General features: G+C 41.7%; 1 protein-coding gene across 3 annotated transcripts in view; it reads left to right on the top strand.

Moving 5' to 3' along the window:
* The window catches only part of sorl1 (sortilin-related receptor, L(DLR class) A repeats containing), a 113,919-nt gene that overhangs the window by 78,919 nt on the left and 15,265 nt on the right, over nt 1-19,735 (top strand). For 2 of the 3 annotated variants that reach the window (XM_047391159.1, XM_047391157.1), the window contains 14 exons: nt 58-171; nt 261-383; nt 870-989; nt 1,237-1,362; nt 5,713-5,823; nt 6,175-6,306; nt 9,101-9,232; nt 9,351-9,485; nt 9,587-9,739; nt 12,895-13,068; nt 15,970-16,098; nt 16,248-16,374; nt 16,509-16,678; nt 18,659-18,771. In XM_047391159.1, the coding sequence (XP_047247115.1) occupies nt 58-171; nt 261-383; nt 870-989; nt 1,237-1,362; nt 5,713-5,823; nt 6,175-6,306; nt 9,101-9,232; nt 9,351-9,485; nt 9,587-9,739; nt 12,895-13,068; nt 15,970-16,098; nt 16,248-16,374; nt 16,509-16,678; nt 18,659-18,771 (1,859 nt within the window). The remainder of the gene's footprint in view (nt 1-57; nt 172-260; nt 384-869; nt 990-1,236; nt 1,363-5,712; nt 5,824-6,174; nt 6,307-9,100; nt 9,233-9,350; nt 9,486-9,586; nt 9,740-12,894; nt 13,069-15,969; nt 16,099-16,247; nt 16,375-16,508; nt 16,679-18,658; nt 18,772-19,735) is intronic. The other variant, XM_047391158.1, reaches the window with a different exon arrangement.

Below are 19,735 nucleotides of genomic sequence, written 5' to 3'. Positions count from 1 at the left end.
GGAGCAGTAGACTCATTTCTCAGCAGTTTTCATGTCATTCTTCTTTCCTCCCATCAGCGCACAGCTGCTTGCCCAATCAGTACCGCTGCTCCAATGGCCGCTGCATCAGCAGCATCTGGAAGTGCGACAGCGACAACGACTGCGGAGACATGAGCGATGAACAGGAGTGTCGTAAGTATCCACATACTAAACCACAAAGAGTAAGCAACCAGATTAGTTTAAACATTTCAGTTTTTGTCCATGCTCACGTCTGTTTGCAGCCACTACAACTTGTGATCCGTCCAACCAGTTCCGCTGCGTGGCCTCAGGCTCGTGCATCCCACTGGCCTTCAAATGTGACCATGAAGACGACTGTGGTGACAACAGTGACGAGGAGCACTGTGGTGAGACTTGCTGCTCTGTGCTCTGAGCATCTGTATGTTGGAGGTGTTAACAAACTGTTTGCCTTCGTTTTCCCAATGGTGTTGTTAGCACTGGCAAGTAAGGGCTTGTTGGGAAACAGCCATTCTAGCAACTGACCAAATACAACATGAAAAAGTTGATAAAACTGTTGTTAGCAGTATTACAACTTGGCATTCCCACAAAAATAACAATTTCATTTTTTTTTCTGTTTGGGTTTCAAAACTGTATTTTTTGGACATATTTAAAAAGAAGCAAAAAAAGAAAAGAGCAGTTAAAACACTATTCATAACATTTTAGGAGAAAAGCACTAAGTTTACATTGCAGACCGTTTTTTACTTTAAGTTTTGGTCACAAAAGAATAACTTTATTAGCATTGAGATTAGTTTTTGAACACACACAATATGTAGTAGAATTAAGAAACTCTTTGCTTATTTATGCACTAATTCCAGTTTTAATCAACTCTTCAGAGTCCCACCAGTGCGGCCCCGGAGAGTTTACGTGTGCACGCGGCGTCTGCATCCGTGATGCGTGGCGCTGTGATGGGGACAATGACTGCAGAGACTGGTCAGATGAAGCCAACTGCACAGGTTGGTTCCTGATAACAAACCACTGTGGCACTATACAGTAACTACTGTACAAGTAGTTACAAAGCCTTTATAACATAGGATGATTGTAATGTTGGATCAAGCAAATTCACCTTAGTTTGTCTATAGACATTAACACACAATCTGTGTCTCCAACATAAAGAACATGCTGCAGTTTTAAGTCGTCATCTGTGAAGAACATGTTAAATTAGCTTCTTCCTGCATTTCCTTTTTTCTTGTTTGTCCTTAGTGGGCCACCACACGTGTGAACCGAGCAGCTTCCAGTGTCACACAGGTCACTGTATACCACTGCGCTGGAAATGTGATGGAGATGACGACTGTCAGGACAACTCAGATGAAGATCCTCAGTATTGTGGTAAGTTGAAACGTCTCTCTGGTGAGGACAATAGAAACTGTTATTGTGTCACTTTAGTGTACAGTAGACTTGAAAACTGTAGCACAGATGGCAAGACGTTCAACGTGCACACAACATACAGGTCCTTCTCAAAAAATTAGCATATTGTGATAAAGTTCATTATTTTCCATAATGTAATGATGAAAATTTAACATTCATATATTTTAGATTCATTGCACACTAACTGAAATATTTCAGGTCTTTTATTGTCTTAATACGGATGATTTTGGCATACAGCTCATGAAAACCCAAAATTCCTATCTCACATAATTAGCATATTTCATCCGACCAATAAAAGAAAAGTGTTTTTAATACAAAAAACGTCAACCTTCAAATAATCATGTACAGTTATGCACTCAATACTTGGTCGGGAATCCTTTTGCAGAAATGACTGCTTCAATGCGGCGTGGCATGGAGGCAATCAGCCTGTGGCACTGCTGAGGTCTTATGGAGGCCCAGGATGCTTCGATAGCGGCCTTTAGCTCATCCAGAGTGTTGGGTCTTGAGTCTCTCAACGTTCTCTTCACAATATCCCACAGATTCTCTATGGGGTTCAGGTCAGGAGAGTTGGCAGGCCAATTGAGCACAGTGATACCATGGTCAGTAAACCATTTACCAGTGGTTTTGGCACTGTGAGCAGGTGCCAGGTCGTGCTGAAAAATGAAATCTTTATCTCCATAAAGCTTTTCAGCAGATGGAAGCATGAAGTGCTCCAAAATCTCCTGATAGCTAGCTGCATTGACCCTGCCCTTGATAAAACACAGTGGACCAACACCAGCAGCTGACACGGCACCCCAGACCATCACTGACTGTGGGTACTTGACACTGGACTTCTGGCATTTTGGCATTTCCTTCTCCCCAGTCTTCCTCCAGACTCTGGCACCTTGATTTCCGAATGACATGCAGAATTTGCTTTCATCCGAAAAAAGTACTTTGGACCACTGAGCAACAGTCCAGTGCTGCTTCTCTGTAGCCCAGGTCAGGCGCTTCTGCTGCTGTTTCTGGTTCAAAGGTGGCTTGACCTGGGGAATGCGGCACCTGTAGCCCATTTCCTGCACACGCCTGTGCACGGTGGCTCTGGATGTTTCTACTCCAGACTCAGTCCACTGCTTCCGCAGGTCCCCCAAGATCTGGAATTGGCCCTTCTCCACAATCTTCCTCAGGGTCCGGTCACCTCTTCTCGTTGTGCAGCGTTTTCTGCCACACTTTTTCCTTCCCACAGACTTCCCACTGAGGTACCCTGATAGAGCACTCTGGGAACAGCCTATTCGTTCAGAAATGTCTTTCTGTGTCTTACCCTCTTGCTTGAGGGTGTCAATAGTGGCATTCTGGACAGCATTCAGGTCGGCAGTCTTACCCATGATTGGGGTTTTGAGTGATGAACCAGGCTGGGAGTTTTAAAGGCCTCAGGAATCTTTTGCAGGTGTTTAGAGTTAACTCGTTGATTCAGATGATTAGGTTCATAGCTCGTTTAGAGACCCTTTTAATGATATGCTAATTTTGTGAGATAGAAATTTAGGGTTTTCATGAGCTGTATGCCAAAATCATCCGTATTAAGACAATAAAGACCTGAAATATTTCAGTTAGTGTGCAATGAATCTAAAATATATGAATGTAAAATTTTCATCATGACATTATGGAAAATATTGAACTTTATCACAATATGCTAATATTTTGAGAAGGACCTGTACACAAACAGGCTGATTAACACCTAATCCGCTTGATTAAAATACAGTAGAAAGAATATTTCAGAGCAAAAATCTGGATTTCCTTGTTTTAATAGTTCTGATGTAAACAATGTAGAACAAAAATGGCTGCTTTTGTTGTCCTGGTCATGTGTTGATTTAGTCTCGTGTATATTAAAGCCTGGAGGAATAAGCTGAGTGCTAATGTTCTGTGAGCTGTGTAGAGTGGTACCCAGAGCCAGTAATTGCTTAGAGCAAGATTTTAACAAAGGGAGGTAGGAGAAGCGACCGCTCTGTCTTCAGGCTGAAGGGGTCTATATAAAGTAAATATTTCAGTTTCACGATATTTACAGAAAAAATAAGAACTAAATGCATAAAATGATCCAACTGTTTTTATTTAAAACAGAAAATAATTACTTTTACTGCTGCTAAAATAAACTCACATATTGATTATTTAATGTTGTCCACACCTCTTGGTGATTATTTTCATTTTGATACCACTCAAGCAAGAAAAATAAGTGGTTTTCAAATAAATGTATTTATGCTTCCGAACTCCATCCCCCTTTGCTGTCGTGCCCTTTCTAGAATGATAGAAGAACAACAAACTGGTATTAACCGGTTAAGTGGTCTGGCCACCTGCCTCGTAGAAGTCCTGCAGGCAGCTGCTTAACAGCAATGCCATTCAGCTTCCCCACTGTAGTTTTAAAACATTGTCCACCAGGGCTGCAAAGTGAAGAGGAAAAACTCATGACTATTGAAAACAAATAAATGTAATTGTTGTACTTGAAGAACAATGAATTGCCTTAGAACATGAAATTTTGCCTAAAAGCTTCTTGATAAATCTTTCCTTAAATTAACTTAATGTTGAAAGGTGGATTTGGGTTCTGCCTGGTCAGACATTGGGGGAACGGAGACTAGGTGCACCTGACGGGCACACTGGGGTACCGGTGGGTCTCTCGATCCTGGACTGATGGCAGTGGGATCACTTTGCTTGGCTGGCCCGAGTTGTTCTTAAACTTTGCATACACTGTCCTGTGAGGACTCCCCCCTGTCATCTCTGGGATCCCTAACCATGGTCACCCCTGTAGTAGTGTCAGCGTGGGTGACACAGGCAGGGGCCAGTTAACCAGCTTGATGCTATCCCCTACTCCTTAACAGATGCAACTCCACGCATCAGTAAGGTCTTGGGGTGTGGGATGATGGACCTTGTGGGTGGCGGGTGGGAGGGGACTAGGTGCAGTGTTACTTGTGTCAAGGGGTGGGCTCCTGTCGAGTGACCTGTGTATGCTGCGTCGGCCAAGCTGGGCTCTGGTGGGTATTTCTGTCTGTGTTTATTTGTCTCCTTTGCTATTTCATACTTTTGCAATTTTGGTAATTTCATGACACAATTCCTCTCCTCGTTATGTGATATTTTCTAGCACTGACATTTAAAACCTACACAGAACAACAAGTGAACTTTATGTCTTCGAAAGCCGTGGGAGCACACATTAGTTGGAGATATTAAAAAATAATATACACTACCGATCAAAAGCTTCAGAACCACTTTCTCATTTAATGGTTTTCTTCATTTTTATGACTATTTCTATTGTACATAGATTCTCACTGAAGGCATCAGAACAGTGAATGGACACATATGGAACTATGTAGCAAATGAAAAAATTGTAAAAGAGCTTTAAATACGTTTTATATTTAGTGTCCTTTAAGTAGACGCCCTTTGCTGTAATGACTGAAATATTAACCTCTGGCCGTCTCTCAATGAACCTCTGGGAAGTTCTTTCAAGACTCTTTGAAAAACCATTTCAGGTGAACATCTCATGAAGATCATGGAGAGAATAACAAGAGAGCAAAGCAGGGGTGACTATTTGGACGCAATTAAAATATAAAAATGTTTAGTTATTTCATACTTTGTGTTGTTAGGTGCCAAAATGCTACTCAAACAATATGTTGGTGTAGATTCTCTCTCATCAAGGATATGACAATCCTAGGGAATTTAAATACACTGCTCAAAAAAATAAAGGGAACACTTAAACAACACAATATAACTCCAGGTAAATCAAACTTCTGTGAAATCAAACTGTCCACTTAGGAAGAAACACTGATTGACAATCAATTTCACAGCTGTTGTTCAAATGGAAAAGACAACAGGGGGAAATCTTTGGCGATTAGCAAGACACACTCAATAAAGGAGTGGTTCTGCAGGCGGGGACCATAGACTACTTCTCAGTACCTATGCTTTCTGGCTGATGTTTTGGTCACTTTTGAATGTTGGTGGTGCTTTCACACTCGTGGTAGCATGAGACGGACTCTACAACCCACACAAGTGACTCAGGTAGTGCAGCTCATCCAGGATGGCACATCAAGGTCACATGAGTTACCCTTCACTCGGTTCTGTTTTTGGGTTGTTGTGACCTAACAACCCAAACCTATCACCTGCTGATGCCAATATGCTAATTGTTTGGTTCACTTGTCTCACGTTTGTGACCCGTTTCTGTGACAATTTATGGCTGCGCTGTGGAACCTGAGGCCACCTGTCCTCCCTGTACAGAATATTCACATTGGTGTCTCAAAGAGTGTCTCTTGTTTTAGAAAACTGAACAGTACATTTAAAACGATGTTGTGTTTTTAGAGGGAACCCAGTGTAAAGGATTCCTGTGCTCCAATGACACCTGCCTTCCAGCTAAAGCTCACTGCAATGGCATCCGTGACTGTCCCGATGGCGCTGATGAGCACAACTGTGGTGAGTGGCTCTGTCAAAGATCCTCTTTAACACAGTCTACCATACGTCAGAACATCATATGACTGGTGGGTTTCCTGCCAATCTGGACAAAACAAATAACAACAAACAGTTTAGGTTCAAGTAAATGGAAGATACTTTATTCAGGGATGAATTATATATATTTAGATCACAAACTGTGAGAATATAAAGCTCCACAATGGTTTAGATGAATAAGTCAGAAAGAAAGGAAAAGGTCACAGTGAGATGGAGGAGACTCATATTCCACTTCCTGCAGGCTCCACTCAGACATCATCCCCCACCTAAAGTAAAGTCAGGGATTTGGTTAAATGCTCTGTGTGTTTCCCCCCTCAGATCCCCTGTGTACTCGCTACATGGAGTTTGTTTGCAAGAACCGAGCCCAGTGCCTGTTTCAGTCTCTGGTCTGTGATGGCATTAAACACTGTGAAGATGGTTCTGATGAGGAGGCTGAGTATGCTGGTTGTGGTGAGCAACAGACATTAAATGTGTTGTTTCCTTTTGTTCTCTGTGTTGTTTTTATTGAAGAGAACCCTTAACGACTCCTACAGTTTATAATTCCTCAAATAGTGTTTTACATTGCAAAATGACTAACAGGTTTGGACTTTTCCACAGAGAGAAAACGTGTCCAAATAGTGCCAAGTTTCCTCTTTAGCCTACAGAATATTTCTAGAGCATGAATATCTCTCTATCTTTGCTGGTTAACTTATTGGCCAACTTTTGTGGTGAGGTAAGTCCTTGGAGGATCCAGGTTAGATACCGTGTTGCATCAGGAAGGGCTGTGCAATGTCTGTGTGCAAATTACACCGACCAGCAGTGGTGACCCCCTGCATAAAGAAGCAGCCGAATAGACTCCTCCTCTACTGCTGCTTAACTTCTTACAGAAACAGGAGCCAATGGAGTTCTGCCTCAGTACTGTAAGTACCATTAAGCCTAGAAATGCTGTGCCCATTAAAAATATATTACTTTACTATAATGCGGTACTTAATTTGATTCCAATCCAGACTGCACCCTGGCGTTTGGGGACCCCTGCCCTAGGGAACACCCACTGGCACTTATATGAGCCGTTAGTAATGTAATCCTTCTAATCACAAATATATGATCCAAAAGACTCAACTCTGTTACATTTTTTTCTTTGTTTTGAAAGAGGAGTGGAGACGAAGTCACACTGTGTGAGAGAGAGCAGTCGTAGTAAAACAGACTGTTTTACTACGACTGCTCTCTCTCACACAGTGTGACTTCGTCTCCACTCCTAATATAAATAATTAACTGCTGTCTGCGAAAAGGCTAAAAAATCATTTTAAAGCTGTTCAATTCAAAGTCTTAAAGTTTGGTTATCCACAACCAGAGAGCCAACTCTGGGCCTTATTGTTATGTTAAAACCATTTCACCAATGTGATCTTTTATTAGTTTTATTTCATATTTTAGAAGAGGATTGCAGTGCAGAATGACAGTTTACCAACAGAAATACACTTATTTCCCCCCAGGGTCCTTACAATCATATTCCTTAATATCACCGCCCTAATTTATTAACTCAAGGAGATCTCAGACTAATGCCAGCAGTGCTGCAGAAAGGAGTTAAACACAGCCTTTATAGATGGATGTCTTCACACTGACAATTTTAGAACAACGATCGTGTTTGAGTCAAGAATGAGATTTGGGTCAAATCGGAATGAGGAGGTAAGAGCTTTACAAAAACTGTAGATCACATATTGGCCATAAATCTCTGTATTTGCCTCAACTAACGTTGTCCTGAGACATTTACCTCTTTGAGCTCAGTGGCGTCTGGGATGGACCATCACAAAGTGGAGACATTCACTGTGGTCAGATTAAACAGATTTATTTAAGGAGGAAATGGACATTGCTTTGGACAAAGACAAAAACTAGTGTCCAGACTGTTCTCAGCATAAAGTCTAAAAGCCAGGTCGTGTGCTGGGATGTGGTTGTACAACAGCAGATCTAGCTGGCCGTTTTTGTGATGGCAGCAAAAATACACAAGAGCACAGCAACATATGTTGCTTTCAGGACCACATCCTTTCCAGGGACATCCATGTTTTGTTTCACTTAGACGGTGGAAAACGAAAGTTACGTCCGGAACTATGGTTCTATGAATCCTGGATGACCACCAGAGCACTTGGTCTCTCGGAATTGTCATGTTTTCGCAAGAAGATTAAGCGACTGAGCGTCTGGTGTAACGTGACTATATAGACTCACCTCTGTCAACTGGGGTCACACGTGACCATGTTGACATAATATATTTGACCTGTTCATCCCTAAGAATTATATATTCTATTCAGTTTTATTTATATAGCACCAATTCACCACACATGTCGTCTCAAGGTACTTTCAAATCAATTTAATTTACTTATACAGATTCCAAGACAGGTACATAAATTCCAGTTAATCCTAACTATCGAATAGTGCAGTCAGATTCAGTTATTTATTCAAATTGGCTAAAATGTTTTTCTATCTAAGGAAACCCAGCAGATTGCATTGAGTCAGAGATTTGTAGCATTCCCTCCTCCTGGATGAGCATGTAGAGACAGTGGACAGTCACTGGCGTTGACTTTGCAGCAATCCCTCATACTGAGCATGCATGTAGCGACAGTGGAGAGGAAAAACTCCCCCTTTAAGAGAACAGATCAGAGACACAAATAAAACGCAGAAGCACTGATCCAGGAGTACTTTTAATCGAAAGAAAAGTAAACGATTAATGGTTATAGCTCTTTTAGTAGCTTCATCTAGGAGAGAAGGACAGCTAAGCAGATGAACTCTGAGCCAGTTTTCAAGTCTAGAGTATGAAAGAGTGCTCATACAGTTAGTCATAGTAGAAGCTAAGCCTCAGCTAGCATTAGGAGAGACCGGGTTAAACGATGACAGACAGGGCCAAATGGATCGGCTGTAGAAGGTGAGCATCAAGCTCAGCCGATGTCCCCCTCTAGGAAGGTGTCACAGCTAAACACAGAGCCAGGTCAGATGTAGCTTCTAGGAAGAGAAAAAACTTACAGTTAAAAGCTGCCAGTATGGCTTCAAATGTTGGGAGAAGGAAATATTGTAAAATAGAAACAAATCTGTTGCAGGGCTGACATTCAGGGATGGATGATAAATAATGAAAATCATTTTTAAATATCTTGGGTTTATGCAATCAATAGTTTTTCCTGAACTTTTTTTTGCTCTTTTAACAAAAAGTTAAGCAAAAATTGATCTTTTTTTCTTCTCCTGTTTCAGTTTACATGAAACTTGTGTGTGTTTGTGTTTTTAGCCACACCATCTGAATTTGGCAAAGTGTGTGATGCCTACACATTCCAGTGTGCCAACGGAGTGTGTGTGAGCCTGGAGTGGAAGTGCGACGGCATGGACGATTGTGGGGATTACTCTGATGAAGCCAACTGTGGTGAGGAGGAAATCCCTTAAATACACTGCACTGAACGTCTACAGACAAGCATACTTTAATTGTTTATAAATACACGTGCTGAATCAGCAGTATGTGATGCTAACTCCCAACATTCCAGCTGCTCCCACTGAGGTGCCAGGCTGCTCCAGGTATTTCCAGTTTGAATGCAGGAATGGGCGCTGTATCCCTACATGGTGGAAATGTGATGGAGAGAATGACTGTGGTGATTGGTCAGATGAGGCACAGTGCACAGGTACAGTCCCCAATAGAAAACTGTTGTTTGAGTAAAATATTTATTACTTTGTGTTTTACTCAGCTAGTTTAGTGATTTCCCCTGTCATTTGTCCCTTTCAGGAGGTGTTACTCCTCACGCTGTGACATCTGGTCCCATTACATGCGCCCCCAACCGCTTCCACTGTGGCTCAGGAGCTTGCATCATCAACACCTGGGTCTGTGATGGCTACGCCGACTGTCCTGATGGCAGCGATGAGCTCGGATGTCCCACAGGTTGTAATTCTCTGCCGCAGTTCATAACTACTTTTAGATGACCCTACTACATAAAAAACGGTTGAAAACAAGCTAGTGTTTCAGCACCACTTGCAGCTATAGGAAGGTTCATTCACATGGTGTTCAGCTATAAAGACCCTGGATGTATTTGCCTACTTTTAATTACTAATTTAAATAATTTCACTGCTAATCATTTTGGCAGTGACACTAACAACCTTTCCTAGAACTTTTTTTCTGCGGTTTACTGAAGAGCAATTGCAAAACCCAAATGTGTCTGGGTAAGGCTGTATATTTTATCAGTCATGTCTTGAAAATAGTAGAACAATCTACATACAGTGACTATAAATAAATATTCATACCTCTTTTACTTGCTGTCATTTTACAATCACAAAGAGTGGCATGCATTTGTATTCTGCCTCCTTTACACTAATGCCTCTGAATAAAATCTGTTGCGGCCAATTGCCTTCAGGAGTCATCCGACTAGTCAGTAGGGTTCATCAGTGTGTCATTTTAATTTCTTTGTTTGTTACATTTTTTTAAAAGAGCAAGTGTTAGTTAAGCACTCCACAAATCTAACATGTGCAGAAGAGTGGCAAGACAGATGTCATTGTTTAAAGAAAGTTTGTTCCCTTTCCTCAAGCCCTGGAGGTCCCCTCAGCAAACATATGCACAGATGGGATCAAAACGGAATTTTTTCACTTTAATGCAAAACACAGACATTACACAGAAAAGTGACACTGTACATCCCTCTGAACACATTAAACCCAAACCGAAACATTGTAGTGGTAGCCTCATACTGTGGAAATGCATTTCTTCACCAGGGACAGGGAACCTATTGATGAAAGGTTGTATGGGGCCAAATACAGGTCAGTACTGGAGGAAAACCTGCAAAAAACTTGAGACTGGGGTGTTCACCTTTCAGCAGGACAAAAATCCAAAATCTGCACCTAGACTTGTTCAGACACTGTCTATCCCTTCTGGATCTGAACTAAAACTCTTTAGCTAAGAGTTGGCAAACATTTCAGTCTCTTGGTGTGAACAAGTGATAGAGACATACCTCAAAGGACTCAAAGCTGTAATTGCAGCAAAGAGTTGATCTACAAACTATTACCGTATTTTCCGCAGTATAAGGCGCACTTAAAAACCTTTAATTTTCTCAAAAAATGACAGTGCGCCTTGTAATCCGGAGCGCCTTATATATGGGTCAATTGGTTAATTGGTTGATCCATACTGGTTGTACACGGCGCTTTGTCAAAATGTTTCAGTACGACTGGTAAACTACAAAGCCGTAGTCAGGGGCGTCGCCGAAGTAATAGCGGTAAACACCTGTACTGTTCTTACTCCTAGTCCAACACCACTTGTGTGTGTATAACGTTTGAATGTACTGTTGCAGGAATTGCCTGAACTATATGTGATTAGAAGCTCAGTGTGTGGGGTGTATGTTTCGTGTGTGTGTATGGAAGATGTTGACATTACTCCTCCGGACAGAGGTGGCGCTGTGTGCTGCCGTAGCTGAGAATCAAGAGTGAAGGAGTGACGTCGGTATTATTGTGTGTGTGGGGTGGGTAGAGACGGCGACCGGAGCAGCGGTGTATGAGTCTGTAAGCCCTGTGTTTTTACGTGCTGCAAAGTCATTAAAAAGAACCCCGAATCTCGTCAACAACTCATTGTTTTGATGCTGTTTCTTCATGCTCAACTCAGCAACGTATGAGTGAGGGAGTTAACCCCGAGGAAACTAGTAACTTCGGCCCTGGAGAAAGCGTCTCCCCTGTGTCATCAGACTACGGTCAGGGGACAGAAACAGGAAAGGTTAACAGTACTAACGTTTGATTTAGTGCATCAAACTGTTTCTTTTACGTGTTTACTGAATCAGGGAAAAGTTCCCTTTCACGTTTTAACTAACGTTTGATTTCAACTTCAACTTCATAGACTCCAATGCATTCCTAACGTGCGGTTGGCTCTATTCAATAGAATTCTATGTAGAGGAGACCTTACCATGAGAGTGAATGGAGTTATCAGAACGCTGGTTTGTAGTGTATTAATAAAGTTTGACTGACTGACTTATCTGACTGTTTTGTTGACATTCTCTTTAGCACAGCTCCATCTAGTGGATGCATAACGCAACCCCAGTCAAACGTTTGACTGCAGTAGCTTCTATTCTATGCGCCTTATAATCCGATGCGCCCTATATATGAAAAAAGTTCTAAAATAGGCCATTCATTGAAGGTGCGCCTTATAATCGCCTTATAGTGCGGAAAATACGGTAACTCGGTGCTGCTGAGTACAAATGCACACCACACTTTTCAGATTTATTTTGTAAAAAAACATTACATTTATCTATCTTTTTTTTCCATCTTCACCAGTTTGCACTACTTTGAGTTGGACAACAAAACCCCAATTAAAAGAAATTTGTTGGACATAATGTGGAAATTTCAGGGGGTGTGAAAACTTATGCGAGGGTCTGTTGCTGAGACCATCTGCTAGATTTATGCAGTGCAGAAACCAATTTACAGGATGTGGTTGATGGAAATAATGGTGATGTGAGTAAAAGTAAGACGTTTTAAAAAGAAAACCAGAGCTTAAACATTGCTAAGCAACAAAAAAGTTGTCCACATTTATTTTGTTATTCTTTGCTACAAGGCCACATGGAGCCATTAGAAATGTCGGGGTGGAACACCAAAATCAAAAGCAATGACTAAAAATGCTGCGATGTTGTACTATTACTATAAAATAGGAACTAGAAAAAAAAAACTAATATAGACCATTGTCGTTTTTACAAAATGAAAAACTTAGCAAAATGATTTAAAATAAATACACAAAAAATAATAATCTTTATGTAAACTATTGAATAAACACTGGGAAATACACTGGGTAAATTTCATTTAAACTTTTGAAATGAATTCAAAAGTATGTATTGCAGACTTTTAAAAGTACTGCTACATGCACAAAAGTGCAGTACCAGTTGGTTAAGGGAAAAGGCAGGTGCTAACTCAAGGAGAACTTGGTTTTGGTCATTAAAACAATGGCTCACCACATTTGGCCTTACAAGCAGAGGAAAAGACGTCCAAGCAGGGAGCAGGAAGAAATTAGGGTATGCTGGCAGAGAATAGAAACTAATAATCTGGAACATTCTTTACTTCTTATTCCTCTGACAGCAGCCAATCACTCCATGACGCCTGCCCCAGCACCCACTCCAGCCCCTCCTCCATCCCCTGGACGCTGCAGTCAGGGTCAGTTCCAGTGTCAGCGCCCCCCCCACTGCATCCCTGAGTGGCTGCGCTGTGACGGCCACTCCCACTGCGAGGACAGCTCTGATGAAGCAAACTGCCGTAAGTCTCTGTGGACTACATGTCGAGGTTTTATTACTCTTATATACTGATAAAGACATTTAACAGTTTATCACATGGTTCCTACGCATTATGGAAAACTCTTGAATTTTCTTTTACCATTTTCCAGTTCTGGAAAAGTATTAAAGAATGGGCGATGAGTATGGAAAGTGTTTGATTTTCCACTTTTGTTTGAAGGACTACAAAAATCTCGTACTCATTGCTGTCCGCTTATCCGGGATTGAGCCGCTGGCGCAGCATTCTAAGTAGAGACACCCAGACCTCCCCCTGCCCAGACACCTCCTCCAGCTCGTGCCTGGAACACCTCCTGGAGGTCGCGTCCAGGAGGCACCCGAAACAGACACCCGAGGCACCTGACTCCTCTCGATCTGGAGGTGCAGCGGCTCTCCTCACACCTCCTCCCTCATCGACAATAATAAACAACAGAAAACTAAAACTCACCCAAATCCACTGAAATGTGACTCCATTCAGTTTATTTAATTCATGGAATGAATGAATGAATCTCAGAAAATGATGGAAACAGCCTCATTCGGATATAAACTGAAACTTCCTCTGTTTCTGTCACTTGTAGATGGAAATGCTCATCTGTCTGTGCGCTGAGGAGCATAAAATGCATGTGAATTATCTAAGGGACACTTTCATTCTCACTGAAAAAGAAAACGATGTCAGATCAGCAGATTAATTCCAAACAAGTCAGGTTTGATGATTCCTAAGGTGGACAAACTGTTGACAATCACACGTCCATAAACAGCTGCATTAAGTTGCGCGTTATTGTGGAATGTTGGCAGCTTTGGCACAGCTGGAGGACATCCCCGATGGAATAAGTGAAAGGGAGCGTTTTTTTTTTCAGAGATCGTACTTATCTGCTGGTACGCGATGACGCGTGGCTTATTAGGCGGTTTAGATTGTCCATGACAATCATTTGGAGCTCTGCATGGAGCTGGCCTCAGTGTTACAGAGGGAAACCAAGAGGAACCGTGCGATGCCGGTCCCAGTTCTAGTTCTCACTATGCCGCGGAGCTTTTTAGAGGGAGCTGACTGACAGGTCGGTTATTTAACAGTCATCCCACTCATGCACTCATGCACTGCTTTAAGAGCACCAGCTGTAAGTGAAAATGCTTTTATAAATTTAATTAAATATATGTGCAACCTATTTGTGATGCGAAAATGTGTCTCACTAATGCAATGGTATGATGGCCAACTCATGATTTCTTTATACTATCAAAATAATTATAATTAATCTAATAATAATAGTTGTGTTGGGAACAAACCTCTGCGTGCGATAGCTGGCCACCAGGTAATTTTCAATTTATTTATTTGACGTCCTGAATGGTTTTAAAGAGCTTCACGTTGGTGACAGTCTTCCTAATAGAAGTATGTGAGGTATATTCACGTCATTATAATGATCACCATTGAGCTGTAATTGAGCTCAGTGCAGCAGCTAGGCAGCGCCGTTTGGGTTAGATGCTCACATTGTAGAACTAAACGGATTTGAGCCGACATACGTTTTATTTTCAGTCATGTTTCAGTCGCTGATATCATTCAAGACGTTGTTGGACTACAAATAGCCCCCATGATGTGCAGATGCAGCCTCTCTTAGCGTTTGTCCGCCGACAGGAACCCGGCTGCAAACTGTTGCAGTACCTGCTGTAGGTCTTGACTAGAGGAGGGCCAGTAGGACCACGTCATCTGTGAAAAGGTGAGATGAAATCCACTGGTCCCCAATCCAGACCCCCTCACGCCCTTGGCTACGCCTTGAAATTCTGTCCATGAATGTTGTAGACAGGACCGGTGACAAAGGGCGGCCCTGCCGGAGTAAAACATGCAACAGTAACAGGTCCGACTTAATGCTGGCAATGCGAACAAAACTCCTGCTCCGCTTGTAGAGAGACCAGATAGCCTAATAAGGGGCCCCTAAATCTGTATTCCTGGAGCGTCCCCCACAGGGCATCGTGAGGTACATGGTCTAATGCCTTCTCCAGATCCACAAACATATGTGGACTGGTTGTGCAATCCTATGAACTCTTGAGCTCCCTGTAGAGGGTGTAGAGCTGGTCAAGTGTTTCACGGGTAGAACGAAACTACTCTTCTCTTTCTGAAGCTGATGTTCGCCGTACGCCTTGCCAGGGAGGCTAAGGAGTGTGGACAGTCAGTGATTGGCACAGAAGTCCAATAACGAAACACCACTCGGGTTCAGATCAGGGAGCCCATTCCTCCCTGTCACACCCCTCCAAGTGTTGCTATCGTTTCCCACATAGGCATTGAAGTCCCCTAGCAGAATGGCGGGGTCCCCGACGGGCCCCATCTGGCGCCCCCGACAGGGACATCAAGAAGGCTGGGTACTCTGCATTATAGGGATGCGACGTTGTCCAGACTGTTATAAAAATTGCAAGAAGAACTACAAATTTGAGTCTTGAAAGGTATGGAATTGTAAATTGAATGATGGGCAGGAACCTGTTCTCTGTATAATAGTTGGAGGATTGAAAGGGCTTTCTCTATCTTCTTCGTTCGTGTTTCGTTCATCTGGAAATACAAGCAAAGTTCCCTTTTCTCCATTAGTTCTACTGGATATTACATCACATGCTTTTTTGTTTGTCAGCTGGAGGTTCCCTTCACCTCAGGGACTCAATTTACTGTTTGACTCTTTCTCTTGATATTTGAGGAGGCATGATAATTTGTTTGTTACAGACTTTTTTCCACAGAATTCATTTAAAACCACACCTTAAACAAGATTTTGCTAACAAATTCCTTCAGTTATGAAACATATTTTTAAGGGAAGCTGAAGATGTCATTCCTTTTTGTTAAAGCCATTTCAGAGCAGAGTATTCAGGATCAGGCAGTGTAATAACAGCACACTAATGTAAGAGCACTCCTTGTCTTCAGCCACCCGACAGCCTCTGTTCTGCATCAATGGGACTCGCTGTTCTGACGGTGAAGCCTGCGTTCTGGACAGCGAGAGGTGTGACGGCTACCTGGACTGTTCGGATCACAGCGATGAGGAAAACTGCACCAGTAGGTTTTTGTTTTTTAAAACTATCCTGGGGAATTGGTAGGAATGGGATGATTGTTTGTGCCTAAAGTTGTCTAGTGCTGCCACCTGCTGGTTTCTTTTGTGGATTGCATTACACAAGAAGTTTCAGTTTCTCCCTTTGATCTCCCAGTAAACACACTTGCCTACAAAGTCCAGAATCTCCAGTGGACCCCAGACTTCTCTGGATCCGTTACTCTGACCTGGTCCCGTCCCAAAAACCTCCCCCTGAACTCCTGCTACTTCCTCGTGTACTACAGGTGAGCTTGGTGGAGCATTTACAGTAAACCCCTAACATCTGATTACCATGTTACTGAGCTTTTTCCACATCAGAGTTGCAGTAACACGTTCTGCCCTCATGTCCTGGTGACTTGTACGTTGTTTTTGCATTCAGGCTGGTGGGTACACAGCAGTGGACCACCATGGACACTCATAGCAACAAAACGAGCTACAGATTGACCGTGCTGAAACCAGACACCACCTACCAGGTGAAGGTGCTCACTCAGTGCCTCAACAAGCTGCACAAGACCAATGAGATGATCACCATCAGGACCCCTGAGGGACGTGAGTGCCACATGACCTACCTTCATTTTAATCCTACAGTAACTCACACTGTATGCTTTGAAACTAATATGGTATCAGATTTTGATGCAGGCTTGACACTTAGGAGATTTGGAAGAACTTTGAACCCTAATTTAGACTTGAGATGAGGGAGATTTATCATTTAATAACAGAAAAAAAATCTTCTGTAACTAGTTTCAGCACTAGAGATCTAGCAATCAGACTTTTATTGCCAGTATCAATTTTGTCAAGCTGTGACCTGCTGATACGGATCTTCTGCTGATACCGAGCCGGTTCTGATTACTTGTTTATTTACATAAAAAGTCTTAAACTTAATCAGCCCCATTTGAGGTCTTAAAAAGTCCTTAATAATTCTAGATTTTTCAAACTAGAAAATACATTTGGGCACTAATTGCTTATCTGTAATTGTTTTTGTAATTGTAGTGTTTTATTGTATTAAAGTTTGTAAACAGAATTAAATGAGAACATTAATTTTGTTCTGCTAGATTCCTTATCATGACAAATGCTGTTTTTAACATGATTTGGCTTCAAAACAGGGAGTGTAATAGTTAATATTAAGGGCAAAACATTGGCGGCATTTGAAGCATTTAAGAAATATTACCTGTAAAGATAAAAATATTTTGCAGCACCTGGACACTATGCGACACTCCTTGTCACAGCACCCACTGACTGTTTTTGGCACTGTTGGATCTTTAAGGGTGTATTCAAACCAGGAAAGTCCTTTTGTCCGGTTGTTTGGTCCGGACCAGGGTTCGCTTGAGTGTATTCACACCTGCACAAAAGGTCCGGACCAAGGGGGGGAAACGAACTCTGGTCCGTTTAAAGCGGACCGAAAGTGGCAAATGTGAATACACTCTAAGTGTTGATGCTTTGCTGAGAATGACACATGGGTGAACTCCATCGATCTGTTTGTTTGAGTCCTTTTCCTCTGAGTGTTAATGGTGGCAAATGATGTGCTGCAGCAAACCTGATCTGTTTAAAACTGAATTTCAGTTGGGAAAACTAGATGTAAAAGCTCTGGATCTACATTCCAAAGCTGAAAATCACCATTTTAAGTTCAAAATCTAAGCTAAACAGAAGTATCTTACTTGCTTTATTTTTTATGATTCTTCAAATTAAATCATAGGTGTCTTAAAATGGTCTCAGAATGTCAGAAAATGAGCTTGCACACGCTTGCAGAAAACCTGCCTTAAGAAATATAAATAAAAAATATTTTCTTAGCCTTTCTACTGCAGACAGTCAGGAATTATTTCTATTAGAAGCAGAGGTGATGTCACTGTGTGTGTGTGTGATAGAGTAGTTGGTGTAAAACAATTACAGAGTTGACATCTAAAATTGTCAACATTGATCAACATGGCTAGCACTACTAATACAGCTGTATCTACATACACCAGTACTACATCATTACAGTTAAGAAGTATTATTAAAGTATTAAATATAACATTTGCTTCCAAGAGAATGTAAATGCTTATTTAACCTTGGTATTTTCATGTCTTATAATAAAACCAACTAGTTCCACAACAGAAAGAGATAGAAGGCACAAAAGGATAAAGCAGATCTGTTCAGCCTTCCTGTTATCTGCTCTATCTCTTTCTTTCACAATGTGATTAAACTGCAAACATGTTGTGACGTTTCTAGAAGTTATCTTTTTAGGTATCATCTGTAAAATGAAAACTGCTAACTTCAAGTCTTCACTCTGTAACAGCATTTTTACCAAAGAATGTTGTCAGCCCAACATGGTGGCACTTTGGTACGGCGTGTTCACTGATTAGAAAATTAGAAAACTGGATTTGTGTGATTTTGACTAGCAGGTCATCCTTCATGGCTGATCAACCTGAAAATCGTCTTATTTCAGTCACTAGCCAATTTCTCGGTGCAACTCTATTTAATACACGTTTTATTGTCTCCTCGTATAATTTGGGATGACGGCTGTATGTGTGTTTGTGTGTTGATGTGGAGCAGTGCCCGACCCTCCCAGGAATCTGCAGCTGACTTGTGACAGTGGTGAGGATGGGACTGTAAAGGTTTCCTGGAAGGCCCCTGACAACAGACACGGTCTGATCAGAGAGTACATTGTAAGTGATTTTCAATCCTAATCTGGTGGTTTGAATTTAGCAATTTTTAGCGACTTTAGTGACAAACCTCTTCTTTAAAAATATCTAAAAAGAAAAGTTTAAAGCTACTAAATAATGGCATTTTGTGCGTAGCTGTTGGGTTATTCCTTCTCTAAGAAAAACATTTCGTGTGTAATGAGCACAAGGACATGACCTTCAGAAGAACATTCATTAATCATTCATCGAGTGAGCTTTTATAAATGAAGCTGGTATAGCAGAACCCGAGGATGTGTGGCATACTATGCATAGACTGCTTGTTGGACTTCATCTTCATTCCATTGTTTCATAAACTCAGAGGATTGCTCACCCTCTTGGCCAACCAAATGGATCTGGGATTATTGTTGATTATTGTCCCATCATTACTACCCTGCACCATCGACCTATGACCCTGGCTACCCATCATGTCTCTGGCACTATTTCGCATGTCACCTCAGCATACAGTAGCTTTGACAGAAACTCCTCATATTGCCTCAGTTATTTCTGAGTCCATTCAGAAATCCCTCCTACTGTGCATGGCATGATGATCTCTCAGGCCCGGGTTTAGGAGTTTTTGGGAAAAGTGTAAATCTTCACTGCTTGATTTTATGTATGAGGTCTATTAATAGTTGCCCTCCTGAAACAATTCATTTGTATTATTTGTACTTGAAAGTCTGAACTTCCAAGTTCAAAATCCCAAAAATATGCTGGCATGATTTCTGAAGTTGCACTTATGTTAGACTGTATCTCCAGAAATCAGGCCGAAACTGCCCAACTTCTGGTGGTCAACTGGTCCATATAGTGTTGAAAATGTTGAGAGATGCATTGTCAAAAGGTTGTATGGCTAACAGCAGTCTGGTTACTGAGCACAGCAATTACCAAGGTCATCTGGTTGATTTTGACATGATTACAAGATCCACTGAATTTCTAGAAAAATGGAATGCTCCAA

This window comes from Girardinichthys multiradiatus, chromosome 18 (assembly GCF_021462225.1).
Source record: "Girardinichthys multiradiatus isolate DD_20200921_A chromosome 18, DD_fGirMul_XY1, whole genome shotgun sequence".
Taxonomy (NCBI): domain Eukaryota; kingdom Metazoa; phylum Chordata; class Actinopteri; order Cyprinodontiformes; family Goodeidae; genus Girardinichthys; species Girardinichthys multiradiatus.
This window is presented reverse-complemented; position numbering and strand designations above follow the sequence as displayed.